The sequence below is a fragment of the Gopherus evgoodei genome, chromosome 16 (genome assembly GCF_007399415.2).
Source record: "Gopherus evgoodei ecotype Sinaloan lineage chromosome 16, rGopEvg1_v1.p, whole genome shotgun sequence".
Lineage (NCBI taxonomy): Eukaryota > Metazoa > Chordata > Testudines > Testudinidae > Gopherus > Gopherus evgoodei.
In genome coordinates, this window is record NC_044337.1 from 18730850 (window position 1) to 18745906 (window position 15057).

Consider the following 15057-nt stretch of genomic DNA (forward strand, 5'->3'; position numbering starts at 1 on the left):
GTTTGCATTTGAAGGGTTCTTTTCCTCTTTCTTTAAGACTTGCTGTTTTCTTACTTGAGTGTTCAGAGACGGGCACCAAGCTTGTGGCACAGACTGTCCTTCCTCAAGCTGGAGGCCAAACCTTGTAGGCTAAGAGTGGAGGGGAGTTGGGGGGAGAGAGGGTGAAATGGCTGTGGTACCACACATGGCTCTGAAGGAAGTGCTACAGAGCAGCTCCGCTAGTCACACTGCCCCAAACCACGGGGAGTTCCAGCTGTGGGAGGGAGCCGTGGAACAACCAGTGAAGAGATCACCTTAAGAGGGCTTAAGGAGGGATTTAAGGAGAAGAGGCATTTGGGAGATGGTTCCAAGTATATCCCCATGTTTCCAAGAAACTGTGGACTGGAATGAGCTGATGGAGAAAGGGAGCTCCTTTGGATAGTGTGGCTTTACCAATGGAGCAGGGAAAGGCTCTTCCACATATCCAAGGTATAAATTAACCTGTCATCAGAAAGATCTGGTGGTGTTACCACCATCACAGGGACATGGCACCAGTCTGCCTTGGACTCTGCACAAGGAAGAACACCAGTCTGTTGGCACCCACGAGGTTAGACATATTCAGAAAGTTTGTTCAGGCTGATAGACAGTCCTTCCCCTGATTTTATGCCGGGCATTGACCATGCCTCTCTCTGCAGATTCGTTTGTTTCTCAGAACTGTGTATGTTTCCCGAGCGCTCGGCCCTAAGGTGCGAACAGTTTCTTTCTGTCATTGTGTCTTTACAAGTGGATGATTAAAGAACAACATGCCGAGTGAATGAACTTAGCCAAACGGCAGGGGGACGGCAGCGATTTATTGAGCGTCACAGGCCATTCAAACTGAATTCCAAAGCATTCACAAAGAGAATACAAACACCAGCTTCGGAAAACATCCTTCCTGCCATTCAGCAGAGAAACGTATCATGATCCCTGTCTCAGGAGAGCACCGTGGATTTCTCCAGATCACACTGCTCCTTGCGAGGCAAACGCACAGCTGTTTTATTTTGTCTTTCTCCTTTGAGAATGTGTTAATTAGTTGGATAACACCCTGGATGCTTCTACCCTTTTACACACTATGCCATGGAATAGAGAACGAAATAGAATAATAGGCCAGATCCGTAGCTAGCATACTGTCTCCAAGTTCCATTGAAGTAGGTGGAGCTACACTCATTTACAGCAGCTGGGGATCTGGCCCTGAGACTGTACCCCCATGCACCTCTTTTAGGGTAGCATTGAGGCCAATGCTAAAATGTCCATTGGCTACGCAGGCACTGCATCTGGGTCTCAGACCTTTGTTGTGGTTCTGAAATGTTTGTCGGAAGGTCTTGGGTGCCCTTCTTCCAGGTTTCAGGTGGCAACTGGTTCTGAAGTGCTGAAATACCGATTGAAAGGCTTTTCTCACAAACATTTGGGCCAGCAATGGAAGTGTCAGAAATCTAATCCTTTGAGATTTCTGGACCAAATTTCGTGGCCCCAAAAATTAGGCTAAAATCCTGACCAGCGTCCATATTCCATTAGCATTTTTCAAGCAGTATGAAGCTTTACAACACTCCTTAGCTGTTGTAAATTGGCATAGCAGCATTGACTTCATTGGAGCCACCCCAATTTACACTGGTGTGCAACAGTTTTCTTTTAAAGTTACTCAAAAGCCTTTGGAAAACTGAACTGAATTTAAATTTGAAGTATTTTGAAAATACACCCCCCCCCATGACAAACATGCTTGTGTATTAACATTTTATCAACACTCGTTTGACAGAATACACGAAGAGTGAGAAACAAACCCAGAGCTGATCAATCATACATCAGGACTGTGGGGGCGAAGTGGAGAGAAAGAGTTTATGATAGAAGACAATTCTGGCCTAAATTATTTATTGTGCTTTTAATTCAACAGATGGGACTGTTTACCTGTCAACTCCTCATCAGCTGAGTCAGGGACTCCTGTGTCTAAGTGGCTAAGTAAACAAAGTGGAAGTAACATCGTGAGCTAGTCTTGAAAAATGGATAGGTGGATTTGATATGCAGCCTGCCTCCAGCAGCTGAGGGGACTGCTTGTGTTTTCTGCTGATAAATCACTGGCTGTAGTGGCTGTTTACTGCAGGTTTTCAAGCTGTGTTATTATTCTGGGTCAGTTGGAGGGTGATGCGAACCCTGGATTCTTCATCTGTAATGTTCTCCAGTGCCTCTAATTACGGGGCAGCAAGTATCTAAATAGTCTAGCTGGTGTATGTGTAGTCCAGGGTAGGGTTGGGCAGTTTTGTTTTCCTTAATTGTGGACTCACTAATCATGGGCTTGAAAATTGGACTGGCCTGGTATTGGGTGCCCTTATGAGAAAGGGGGAGAGAGCGAGCACAGGAGAGAGAGGGAAGAAATCCAAGGAAACAAGAGTGAATAGAGTTTAAAAAAAAAACCACGCAAACACACAATGCAGAGAGAATGTGAAAAGGGAGGGAGGGAGGAGCAGGGCCAGCTGGGTGGGGGGCAAGTGGGGCAATTGGCCTGGGCCCCACAGGGGCCCCCACAAGAGTTTTTCGGGGTACCTGGAGCAGGGTCCTTCACTCGCTCTGGGGGCCCTGGAAAACTCTCACGAGGCCCAGGCCCCTGGAGCTTGTTCCTCTCTCGGTCTTCGCCGGGGAGGGGTCCTTCTGCTCCGGGGCAGAAGGTCCCCCTGACCCCAAATTACCGCCAAAGTGAGACCCGCCACCGAAGTCTTCGGCAGGTCTTCGGGTCTTCGGCGGTAATTCGGCGGCGGGGAGTCCTTCCGTTCCAGGACCCGGCACCGAAGTGCCCTGAAGACCTAGCTGCGCTTCGGTAGCGGGTCCCGCTTCGGCGGTAATTCGGTGGTGGGGGTCCCCACCGCGGGTCTTCGGGGCACTTCGGTGGCGGGTCCTGGAGCAGAAGGACCCCCCCGCTGCAGAATTACCACCGAAGCGGGGGCCCCCCGCTGCCGAAGATCCCAGGCCCCTGGAATCCTCTGGGCGGTCCTGGGGAGGAGAAGTGTATTCTAATACAAAAATAGATAAAGTACATAGAGCATGTAAGGAGGCAGGGTGGCCTGGTGCTTAAGGCACAGAACTAAGAGCAGGACACCTGGGTTCAGTTCCCCGTTCTACCATAGACTCACTGAGTGACCTTGAGCAAATCACTTGGGATATATTTTTCAAAGCACCTAACTGACGTCTACAGTGCGATAAACAAAACCCAGGGCATTGAGGCTGAGAGCTCGGGTCAGCTGACTCTGGCACTTGGAGCTAAGGAGACGGGGTTACAAAACAGCAGTGTGGGCTGGAGCCTGGGCTCTGAGACTCTTGTTCCTCAAATGTCTGCGCTGAAGTTTTACAACCCCACAGCCTGCATCTCACGAACGCGAGTCAGCTAACTTAGACCTGCCACGGTCATGCCATGGGTCTTTTATTGTTGTGTAGACATACCCGAAATCTCATTTTCAAAAGTGACTTAAGTCAGGTAGGAGCCTACATCTGATTGAAAGTCAGTGGGAGCTAGGTACCTAAATGCCTTTAAAAATCTGGTCCTGAGCTGCTTTCAAAACTGGAAAATTTTACCTTTAGTTTCTCTGGGCCTCTGTCTCTCCCCCAGCCATCACCACCCTCTCTTTGTCTTCTCTGTTTACATAGTAAGCTCTTTGTAGCAGAGATCGTCTCTTATTACATGTATCCGCAGCACCTGATCTCTAGGCACTCCAGTACAATTCATCACAAGAAAGGTGACTCATTGTGCCAGGGTGATGGTGTCATAGTTTTGGTGTTTGCCTGGGGTGAGGGTGACTGTGTTTGCAGATCATTGATTCGAGAATTAGAATGAGCAAGACTCCAGTCTGTGTTTCTTGTATATCCATTCAAGAATTCAGATTCTTCAGCTCCTCCTGGTGGGGGGAGGAAGAGCCTAGACAGATAATATCATCCATGACATACAAAATCAGACAGGCGCAAAAAAAGAAAAAGCAACTCTTTGCACATACTCAGAGAGACCGTATTTTTAAGGGCTCAGAATGGCTGGTGCAGCTCACCTATCCTGCTCTAGAGAACTTCCCAAGGGGGATTTATGCATCTTTCATTTAAGAAGAGGGGAAAAGTAAAATTAATATGAGACCTTATTAAGTAACTGCAAGAGGATGATGGATTACACCTGAAACTAGAAATGTTCCTCAGATAGGGCCCAATCCTGCCATCATTGAAGTGAATGGCAAGACTCCTGTTGACTTCATAGGATGGGATCGAGTCTACAATGCCCACAGCTTTGCATGCTAATGGGAAAATTGTAATTAAGCATGCACCTTGAGTAGTTAGATGTCGTCCTCATTTGCGTGCTGTATTGCTGGATGTCTGTGAAAATTTGGACTCTTTTGCAGGCACAGAATTGTGAGTGCAAATAATCTGGAGACTGTTTTAGGAAAGTTGGATCTATGTTGTTATTTAGAGTTTCATCTGTAGAACGTTTAATGCTTAGGTTGTTCCTATAGAGTGAAATCAAGCTAATCGACTCGTAAGTCGGTGGAGCTTTGCTGATTTACACCAGCTGATTGTTTGGCCCAAGGCAGATGGAAATATTTTGGTAGGACAAAAAAACACCAAAAAACAATGAATAGAAAGTAATGAACAAGGCAATTAAACATGTGGAAGAATAAATACATTTCGATGCATTTCTGCTTCACTGCTCTGAGTTACACCAGGTTTTATATACGGTTTTAATAGGATTTAATATGCTCAACTAAAGATTCATAGCATTGATCTGGAACATTGCAAAGGCTTTTATTGTTCATCTGAAAATTGCTCATGGCTGACTTGAAACTATGGAGGGAAGGGAGCAGGGCGATGGAATTACTAAGGAATACCATATGTGTTTAAGCAACACACTACAGGCCGTTGTAAACATCTCTATGCCGCCAGTCTTACCATCGATCTGGATACCATCAAAATGTGTATATATCTGAGTGTTCTTGTCTTTGCCAAGGCTAACAAGAAGAAAAGGCCCTTCCGGCTACAGCAACCGGTAAGGAAGATTGCATTAAATAATATATACATACATGCTCTAGTGATTTCTCTTTATTTCTTCCCTTTGTAGGGACCTCCTGGCCGGCCAGGTCTTCCAGGAGCAGATGGGTTACCAGGACCACCAGGGACAATGCTCATGCTGCCTGTAAGTACAATTGTAACAAAAGGGCATGGTTAATATTGAAGACTGGAAATCAGGAGTCCTGCACTTTGCTACTGACACCCTCTCTGTCCTTGGGGGAGTTACTTCACCTCATTGTGACCCTCTTTCCCCTTTTGTGGAATAGACGCCCAACACGCAACCTGTGGCACTCATTGCCAAGGCACATTTTGAAGGCCAAAACTGTAACTTGGTTCAAAAAAGAATCAGATAAGTTCATGGAAGTCCATCAGTGGCTATTAGCCAAGATGGTCAGGGATGCAACCCCATGCTCTGGGAGTCCCTAAACCTCTGATTGCCAGATGCTGGGTCTAGACAACAGGGGATGGATCACTTGATAACTGCCCTGTTCTGTTCATTTTCTTAGAAGCATCTGGCCACTGTCAGAAGACAGGATACTGGGCTAGGTGGACCATTGGTCTGACTCAGTATGGCCGGTCTTATGTAAATTATTACCCACCTTTTGTAAAATGCTGTGAGCTCTTCATATGGGAAAAGAAATGGGTAAGTAGGCTAAAAATTTCTAAATTGACCCATGATTTCAAGTGCTTCAATTCTGCTGGACCCAACTTGAGACACCTAAAGTGGGCTCAATTTTCAGAAAGTGCTGAACACCTGTCTGAAATTTGGGAAAGTGTTGAAATTCAGGGCCATTTAAAGGGGTCTCAAATTGGACAGCCAACATTTGTAGGCGACAAAATGAACTAGTCACTTTTGAAGATCGTGGCACTCTTCTTTCTAGATGCCAGTTGAGCAAGCATTGAGCCAGCCCTCTTGGTCCCGGGACACCAAAGGAATGATGATGAGTGTATTTTGTCTCTGCTTTGATGTGACAGAACCCAAAGGAGCCTAGCGGCTGGAAAATAAGCAGTTGGGTACTAAGAGAAGAGTCTTAAATAAAAACTACTGTGCACTTATAGAGGTTCCAAATGGGAGGGTAGGTTCCTGGCAGGGAGCCTAGTGCTGCTAAGGCCAACTGCACAACATTGTTACAATGTTTAGCTGGCCATTACAATACCTCTTCTGGCCCATAAAGTAATCAACCCTGGGCTCGTAAATTGTCGGGTTTGGTTCAGTTGGCCAAGTTCATGTTGGAACTTGGTTTCATTGCCTCTCGCTATGCAACAGGCCGAGGTGAAACCCAGGTGAAGCAACATTAACAACTAGGACCTACAGCTGGTCTGCAGTTTCACTCTTGGAATGCTCTAAAGGCATTGGGAATTAGGCCAGTAACAAGGTATTGCTACAGGAACATAGGTTCAGAGATGTCAGAGGAGGGAAGAGCCTTAGTCCTCCTGAAGTTCAGGAAAATAATGTCCCAACAGAAGGCATGTCCAATAACAACAGCTTACATTTTCGAGTGCTTTCCATACCAAAGGATCCCAAAACACTTTATAAACTATGGGCTGAATTCTACTCTTTGAAGCATACCTCGGCACTGGACAAAATCTGAGCCACTGCCTTTCTCCCTGCCATAAAATAGATATAAAAACCATGCATCCTGCCCCCTCACTGTAGAAAAGTTTTTAATTAGTGTTTGGAAAGTGCTCTGAGATCCCTTAGAGGGAAAGCACCACGCAAAGCTGCGGGGCACAGCAAACGCATCCAGCAATGGGCGTTTCTGCCTGCATACCGCTGGCCCAATGTCGTTGTTGTTATCTCCTCATACGGTGCTGTAAATTGGACTAATCCAAGCTCAAATGTTTACATGTTTGGACTGTGTCCTATTTTCTAAGCAAATGTCAGGTGTCCTGGCATGGGGAGCTAGTATCTCGGGAATAGCTTTTAAAACACAGGAGCAAACCTATAGGCCTTGTGCTAGAAACATAGGCTATGTACTCTAGCAAACTGGAGACTAAAGCCAAGTGATTTGTTCCCATGCTCATGCAATCGCATCTGCAGGGCTTTCCTGGCCAAGAGCAGCTGGGAGGAGAGTATCAGGCCTATGAATGTTCTGGCTTTAAAGTTTTGAGCTGATGATGAATTCTTAAGGTTTTAAAGCATATATCAGGGGTCGGCAACCTTTCAGAAGCGGTGTGCCGAGTCGTCATTTATTCACTCTAATTTAAGGTTTCGTGTGCTGATAATACATTTTAATGTGTTTAGAAGGTCTCTTTCTATAAGTCTATAATATAGAACTAAACTATTGTTGTATGTAAAGTAAATAAGGTTTTTAAAATGTTTAAGACATTTCATTTAAAATTAAATTAAAATACAGATCTCCCCGGACCGGTGGCCAGGACCCGGGCAGTGTGAGTGCCGCTGAAAATCAGCTCGCATGCCACCTTCAGCATACGTGCCATAGGTTGCCTACCCCTGGCATGTATCATGATCTCATGCATTTTGTCCATGGATTGTTTTGAACTTCAGTGATTTACTTTGCAGGTGTTTAACTGGGAAGAACGTGGCTTGTACCATAAATAAGACAGATCACCTGTCTGGTTTTCCCATCAGAAGTGAATGTCACAGGGCTCTGAGAGAGGGTGCTAGACAAGTGTGGCAGTTAGTAAATTCATCAGAGATCAGTAGGGCAGTGACTGAGCTGAGCTCGCCAATCCAGCGAGGCGGAATAGAAACGCTATAGGAAGTCAGGTGAGGGAGAGAGGGAATAGACAGCAGCACAGTCACATGCATCTTGTTCCTTACAGTTCCGCTTTACTGGGGGAGGAGATGGTGGCTCAAAAGGACCTCTCGTTTCAGCACAGGAATCCCAAGCTCAAGCTATACTGCAACAGGCCAGGGTAAGTGGGGATGTCTCTTTTCTCTGGTGCCATTGGAAGAAATGCACCCAGGTGATGTGTCTCAACATTGGCTTTGATTTTGTACCGGGCATGATAATGTGACCCCTGTGTGATAGCCATCTTAGCATACTTTGGCCTATCAATAACAGCTAGAGATGGGCCAAACCCAAAACTATGGTTCAAAATGCCCCCACACCTTTTGGACCAAATCCTTTGCTAATGTAAATAGGCGTAGATCTGTGGGCTTCAGTGGAGTTCTGCTGTTTACAAGACTTGATTCTTTGTGCTCAAAACCCCCGGCCAAAGTTTTCTATGTTTTTTTTTTATTTTTTGAGTATATCACTCTCAATAAATAAATGAATGTCACAGATGTAAGTTGTTTCTCAGCTCCATGAATGTCAGCCAGCAGATCATAATTTCTTTTAATGTAGTCATTGGAAAGTATGTGATGAGTATCCTTGCAAATATTTTTTTACATATATTGAATCCTGTGGATTTATTGTAGAAACTTCCCTATCTGAGTTTGTTATTCGAGCTGTATTGGTTACCTCTGATTGGTCACACGTGTCCCGCAATATTATATCTGCTCCCTAATTGGATGAACATGCAGGCCCTTAAGGCCCAAATGTTCACATGTTCAAATGAAAACTTTGCTTCCAGCGAATACAACGCTGAAACTCACTTTCCATGAGCATTTGTGTGAGAGAAAACTGTCATTTGCCTGTGCGAAGTGAAAACCCACTAGATGCATTATGGCACAAGGAAATCCATTTAAGAATGTGAGAGATTCTCCATAAATAGGGATTAGATTGTGGCTTTAGACGCAGCCATGAACAAAGGCTGGCGTGTAAACTGCACCCACTCAGGAGTACTCCAAGAAGGTAGTGTGCTCAGGGACACCCCTCTGAGGCACAATCCCTTCCCTGCTTCCTCCTCACGGGAGGTAGTAATTTAGGCTATAAGATAGGGATGAGATTTCCCAGTTCTTGTACATATACTGCGCTAGCACTCATCAGACTAGTGTGAGTGTCAGTACAATTGTGGCCACAGCAGCATAGGGAGCCCCAGCGGAGGCACGACTTAGCCTGAAACCAGTGGGTATGTACTTGGCACATCTCAGCCATGCCTCCGTTGCCACTACCCATGCTGCTGCAGTCACACTTCTGTTTATACTCACGTTCATTGAGCTCCTGGGGTATGTGTACATAAGCAAGAGACTCACGCTCCTAGCTCGTAGTGTAGACACAGTCTTGGTGCTGGCCTGTTCTGGCTGCAAATTATCAGCACCTGCACATGTACCCCTGCACTGACTGGTCGGCCCCAGCCATTGAGCACTGGGTATGGAACCCAGGTTTTCACTCGTTTCTCGCTCCTCCCTGCTATAGGCAGGGACTGAGTGCACAGCTCTGCTTGTTTCCACACACCTGGACCCAGGAGCCAGATAGTTTAGGCACGGGATTAAAAAGGAGGTTCTTGGTCCCTTGTGCCAGCATGGAATCCAGATCAGAATATAGCCGTGTGCATGAAAATTAGGTGCCGCCCTTGTGTTACTGCTAAGCTGTTAACGCTGCCTTTAGCTACAGGCTTGGGGCATGCTTGATGCAGTGGCCCAAAAGAAAGATATTACATGATTTAATGAAATCAGGTCCATAAAAATGTCCATCTAACCCGATGGCAGATTTCCCTTCTTTTATGACTCCTAATGAAAAGATTGGCGTGGGTGGGGGGTTTGGGGCTCCCATTCAGTTTCAGATTTACGATCAGTTCAGTTTTATTAATACGAGGCTGTATCTCCAGAAAAGGGCACTGTACTACAAACTACCCTGTTTCCCCATCTCTTCAATTTCCTTTCGGAGACACGGAGGATCATGTTTCTAACCAATGCCTACTTAATGCCAGTGTTAGGGCTAGTTTAAAAACTTTTAGTTAAAACTTGTTTTCATGGGAAATGGGCTTTTTGACTAAATTATTTTTGGGGGGAAAGTGTCTGTTTTTCTGTGAAACTTTTGATTTTTTTTCCTTTTTGACAAAAAAACAAAAACTGAAAAAGGACATTTTCCCCCTCTCCCTGGGGAATATTTCAACTATTCTTTGAAAAACCATGAATCCCCCAACTGATTTTTTTCATTCAGTTTTTAACCAAACTTTTTCAGTTATCAGTTGGCGAAAATAGGAGCAGGGGGGGAACAAGCACACGGTTTATGGTTTTCCGATGAAAAGTTAAAATTTTCCGCAGGAGGAGCGGGGAAGAAACAGCTCTACCCTGACCAGCTGTACCCTGCGTACAGACCTTGCCATTTGAACTGGGATCATTAATAAGAAAATTGAGATCAAAGTCTTCTGTGGTGAAGGCTGAAAGAGTTTTGAGGAGGCTGAGAGAGGAAAGGGAATCCTGAGATGGGTAGATTTGTCTTCTATTGTTTTTGGTTAATTACATTATTAAAGTGATATTCCCCTGAAATTTGATTCTTGGTAAAGAAGCCAAATATTGTCCCAGCTGGCAGTATTTCAGAGCAGCTTGTTTTTATTGGGCAGTGGTAAAATAAATAAAAGTTATAAATAATCTAACATTTGTGTAATATTTATTTCATTACAAGTGCAGGCACGGGTAGATTTTAATTACTGGAGCACGGACATAATTAGCAGTCTTTTAAAGTATTGAATTACTGCAATTGAACAAATTGTCCAAGTGGTGTTATAAAGTGTGGACAGTCCCATTACCTGCCGTGAAAATTATCGACTTGGTGCTGGCTATATGGCTTTTTAATGACTGGGTTTAAAAAAAAATGAAGTTGAATTGCTATTCTATTTATGAGAATATTAAACAGCAAAAAATCTGTAAATGGAACTGTCAGGATAGGCCCATTACTCAATGAAGGGGGAAAATAATATCAGAAAATGTGGAACTAGCAGAGGTGCTTAATGACTTCTTTGTTTTGGTTTTCACCAAGAAGGTTGGTGATGACTGGATGTCTAACATAGTGAATACCAGTGAAAATGAGGTAGGATCAGAAGAGGCTAAAATAGGGAAAGAACAAGTTAAAAATTACTTGGACAAATTAGAAGTCTTAAAGTCACCAGGGCCTGATGAAATGCATCCTAGAATACTCAAGGAGCTGACTGAGGGGATATCTGAGCCATTAGCGATTATCCTTGAAAAGCTGTGGAAGATAGGAGAGATTCAGGAAGACTGGAAAAGGACAGACATAGTGCCCATCAAGGAAAATAAGGACAATCAGTGTAAATCAGCATAGCTCTACGGAGGTCAAACATCAACTAAGGAACAGGCCTTTAGTGTTCATGTGTATATGTACACATTTATCTATCAAGACAGGTTATAGTCTCTGCATAAGAGACAGTCTTCCCTACATAAGGTACACTCTGTGTCCTGCAGAGTAAACATACACTGTCTCCAAAAATGGTCATACACATATGCTGGAAACAATGTACGTTCTGTTCAGTAGGAGCACGTAGGGAGAGTTAATACTCCATATCTGTACTAGGCTGTCTGGGGCACCTTCGTTCTTGGTCTAACTGCACTGAAGTCAAGGAAGTTGTATCAGGGATGAATTTGGGCCTCTTTGCATGCATTGGACACATGATTTGTTTTATGCACACTGGGCCAAAGACCATTGGCCTTAATGATGTTGCACCAGCATCTGCCACTAGTGATTTTGGCCCACTGTGCAAGATTTCTGGTCCCAGTGGTGTAGAGCCTTTGCTGGTGACAGCACAAGGTGTGGGTCTTGCTGGCTTTGGTTGTGTCTGGCAGTAGGATGTAGAGGAAACTGGATGATTTTCTCTTTCTGTTGCAGCTGGCATTGAGAGGACCTGCTGGCCCTATGGGTCTTACTGGAAGACCAGGCCCTGTGGTAAGTAAGTAGCCAAACACTGAGGACAAGAAGGCAAAGCTGACACCAAGGCACTGCCTTGGAATTGGATCTCTGATATTATTAGTGCCCTGATTGTCAGAGGGCCTTCGTTTTGCTGACACACACATTTATGCACCTGCTCTCTGGCCTCTGCTCATTACCCATGCCCCTGTGTAAGGATTTGGATGTGCATACTGCTTTGGGGCAAACAATCTTGTCACAGCTTCCCTGCGCTCCCCCATGTCAGCCAAGGTCCTTGTCATCTTCTGTGAATGAAACCTTGTGGCAGAGAGGCAGTGCACCAAACATGGCCACGCACTCCTGGAAGAGTGCTTGTTTCAGCACCCAGACTCTAATTGCTGGAGCCGTTGTTATTCTAATGTGTGGGTTCCCAGTCAACTCTCGTGGTCCTGGGGGTTAATGGGTCTTTCTTGACATTGTTCAAGTCTTGTCCATGGCAAAGCTTAACCTAACAGAATTGTGCATCCGTAGGGACCCCCAGGCAGCGGAGGACTAAAAGGTGAACCAGGAGACCTTGGGCCTCAGGTGCGTATGAGAAAATCACGTAATTTTCAAAAGGGGGTAATGGTGAGCTCTTGTCTAAAGCTACTAAGCCTGTAACCAGGGCTCTTATAGTGGCCCACGTGGAGGAAGAACTCAGGCTTTCTAAAGGGTGAACCAAACTGGACAGATATGAAAATACGTTCTGTACCTAAGTGGGCATTTGAGTATGCAAATACAGAGCTGAGAGATCCTGAGACAGTGGAATATTCCACATTGCCTGCCTTCTAAGGAGATGCCAGTACTGACGATCCAGGAAATCAAATCCTGAAAGCCCTTAACTCCTTCTTCATCTTTTCCCAGGCAAATCTACCACTCAGTACATAGAGCATTTTGCTCCCTGTTTAAGTCCTGTAAGATTCTGGGATGGGCTGACCAGGTTCAGTGGTGTGGATGGAGAATCATGCTCTCAGCATGCCATGCTGCTTCACCTGGGTAAGAAGGGAGGAAAATAGTGCTCTTGTCTATTCTGCCTACCAGCACCTCTAAACCTGTATCAGCCTAAACCTCGTGATTTTACCTTCATCGCTGACAGTGCTTCCACTGGAATCAGTCTATCCACACAGCCTGGGCAAACACTGAATACAAGATGCAACAGGATTCTTGGAGGTCCCACCTTCATAATGCAGGCAGTAGGTCCAGTATAGAAATCCTGAAGGCCCCTAGTTAGTTCGTAGCTCCTGCTCAGGCAAAACTCCCATTTTTTACAGTGCAAAGCTCGAGTAAGGACTGAAGGATTTGCCTCCAGAACATGGAGTCAGCAACAAGTGTGGAACAGTTCACATGATTAAGATTTCCCTTTGGGGACACACCAATCAGTCCTCATGACACAATGGGAGTTTCTTGTCCTCATCCCTTGCACAATGGACCTCGCTGGTTTTTGATGTACGGAGTACTCTGTCCAGTGAGGTTAATGTCACATGTCCTGTGATCCCTGTGACCTTTGCTAGTGGCATTGTCTTAGCTGGTACATTACTCCTCTCCTTCTCTGGTTTCCACACTTGTTCTTTTATCTCCTCTGAGCCACCTGAGGAATGCATGGATCTGCCTTTATACATCTGCTTACATTAGGCCAGATGTACAAAGGGGTTTAGGCACTTAAGCCCGCAGATAGGGTTTTATAAACCCTATCTGTAGATAAGGTGATGAACTTCAATGGATTTTCAATGGGAGGTAGGCACCTAATTCACTTTGGTGTTTTTTAAAATCCCCCTGGGTACCGATCTGCATCTCTAGGCACCTAAATATCTTTGTAAATCTGCCCAGTTGAAAAGATATGGCAAGATAGGACTTAACAGTTCTTTTAGCTGCACCAAACAGGCCTGGCTAGAGAGGGCCTGTGTCTTGGTCTTGTCCTCTGGAGAACATGCATATGGTGTATCATCATCTGCTTTGGTTTTTTTCCTCACTCTCTTCAACTTATTGCAGGGTCCACGAGGCACTCAAGGCCCCCCAGGCCCATCAGGAAAACCAGGCCGCAGGGTAGGTGCACTCAGAAACTCTCTGACGTATTTGAAATCGGCTTCCTGCTGCTGCCAAGCAACTGCTGAGGGAGAGGGGGCAATGAGAGTGTCCCTGAGAAGGCGATACATTGCGGGTGACTAGCTGCCCTATGTCACAGACCCACCTATGGGCTTCTGTGCATGGCAGATATCTGTAACAGGGAGGCCTCCCAATACCTCTAAATTTATATACATATAATGGAGAGGCCTAATGGTCCTAAGGCATAAAGAGAGGGATGATGGGGTGAGGTGCATTTCCCATTCTATTCCATGCTTCCCATCTTCTCCAATATGGTCCAGTCCAAAATATATCTGCATGCATGCATTGGGCCTGATCCTCTCTCACTGCTTTTGCTGTAACTCCATTGGAATCACTGGCTTACTCCTGATTTTCATTAGTGTGAGCGGAGGATCAGACCCATGGGATACATACAGGAGATAGCATACTTTGTACTCATACCCTGTGCACACATCTCTATAGGTGCACGTTAAGAGGTTGAGCTTAAACCTGCATGCTGGAGCATCAGCTCTGTTTGCTGGTGGGAGAATTAAGAAATTATTTTGCATGACCCACTCCTGGGTTACTGATAAGATTTTTAACTCATTACAATCTGTGAACGCCATAATTAACATATCTTGCAATGTGCTGATTGATATTTTATTCATGTCTTCTCTTTTAAATCAATGGCCATGTCCTGGCATCCAGGGTCCCTACCATTTTATATCGTACCCTTCGTTAGAGAGCCAGGCAAAGATAGAGCTGCTGCTGCCACAAAAACAGATGGTCATTTTCTCCCCACAAGGGAAACAGTCCCATTGCCAGTGGATTCTGACTTAAATAAAACTTCATTCAGCCACAAGCCAAAGAGCAGATGTCCCTGTGGTCTTGCTCAGCTTTTTTGCGTTTCCTCTCTTTCAGGGACGTGCTGGCAGCGATGGTGCCCGGGGAATGCCAGGGCAGACAGGACCAAAGGTAGCTTTACATATTTATATACTCTTTGCATTCATGTCTGCTCTTGCAAACACAAACCAAATGGACCCTAGGCAGAAGGAATTCAGTCCACTAGGAAGGGAAGGGTCCAGCAGTGTCTGTATAATCATAGGCTAGAAATATTAGAGGTGGAAATGAGTCACCAGGGTCAGACAAAAATAATGAGAGATTTTTGGTGCAAGGTTTGTTAAACCAAAAAATTCCT

The 15057-nt window shown here is 45.2% G+C and overlaps 1 protein-coding gene across 2 annotated transcripts in view; it reads left to right on the forward strand.

Annotated features, from left to right (window-relative positions):
* COL5A1 (collagen type V alpha 1 chain) overlaps window positions 1-15057 on the forward strand; it is a 243899-nt gene that overhangs the window by 136078 nt on the left and 92764 nt on the right. For both annotated transcript variants that reach the window (XM_030535663.1, XM_030535661.1), the window contains exons 12-17: window positions 5096-5170; window positions 7834-7926; window positions 11742-11798; window positions 12291-12344; window positions 13788-13841; window positions 14781-14834. In XM_030535663.1, coding sequence (XP_030391523.1) covers window positions 5096-5170; window positions 7834-7926; window positions 11742-11798; window positions 12291-12344; window positions 13788-13841; window positions 14781-14834 — 387 coding nt within the window. The remainder of the gene's footprint in view (window positions 1-5095; window positions 5171-7833; window positions 7927-11741; window positions 11799-12290; window positions 12345-13787; window positions 13842-14780; window positions 14835-15057) is intronic.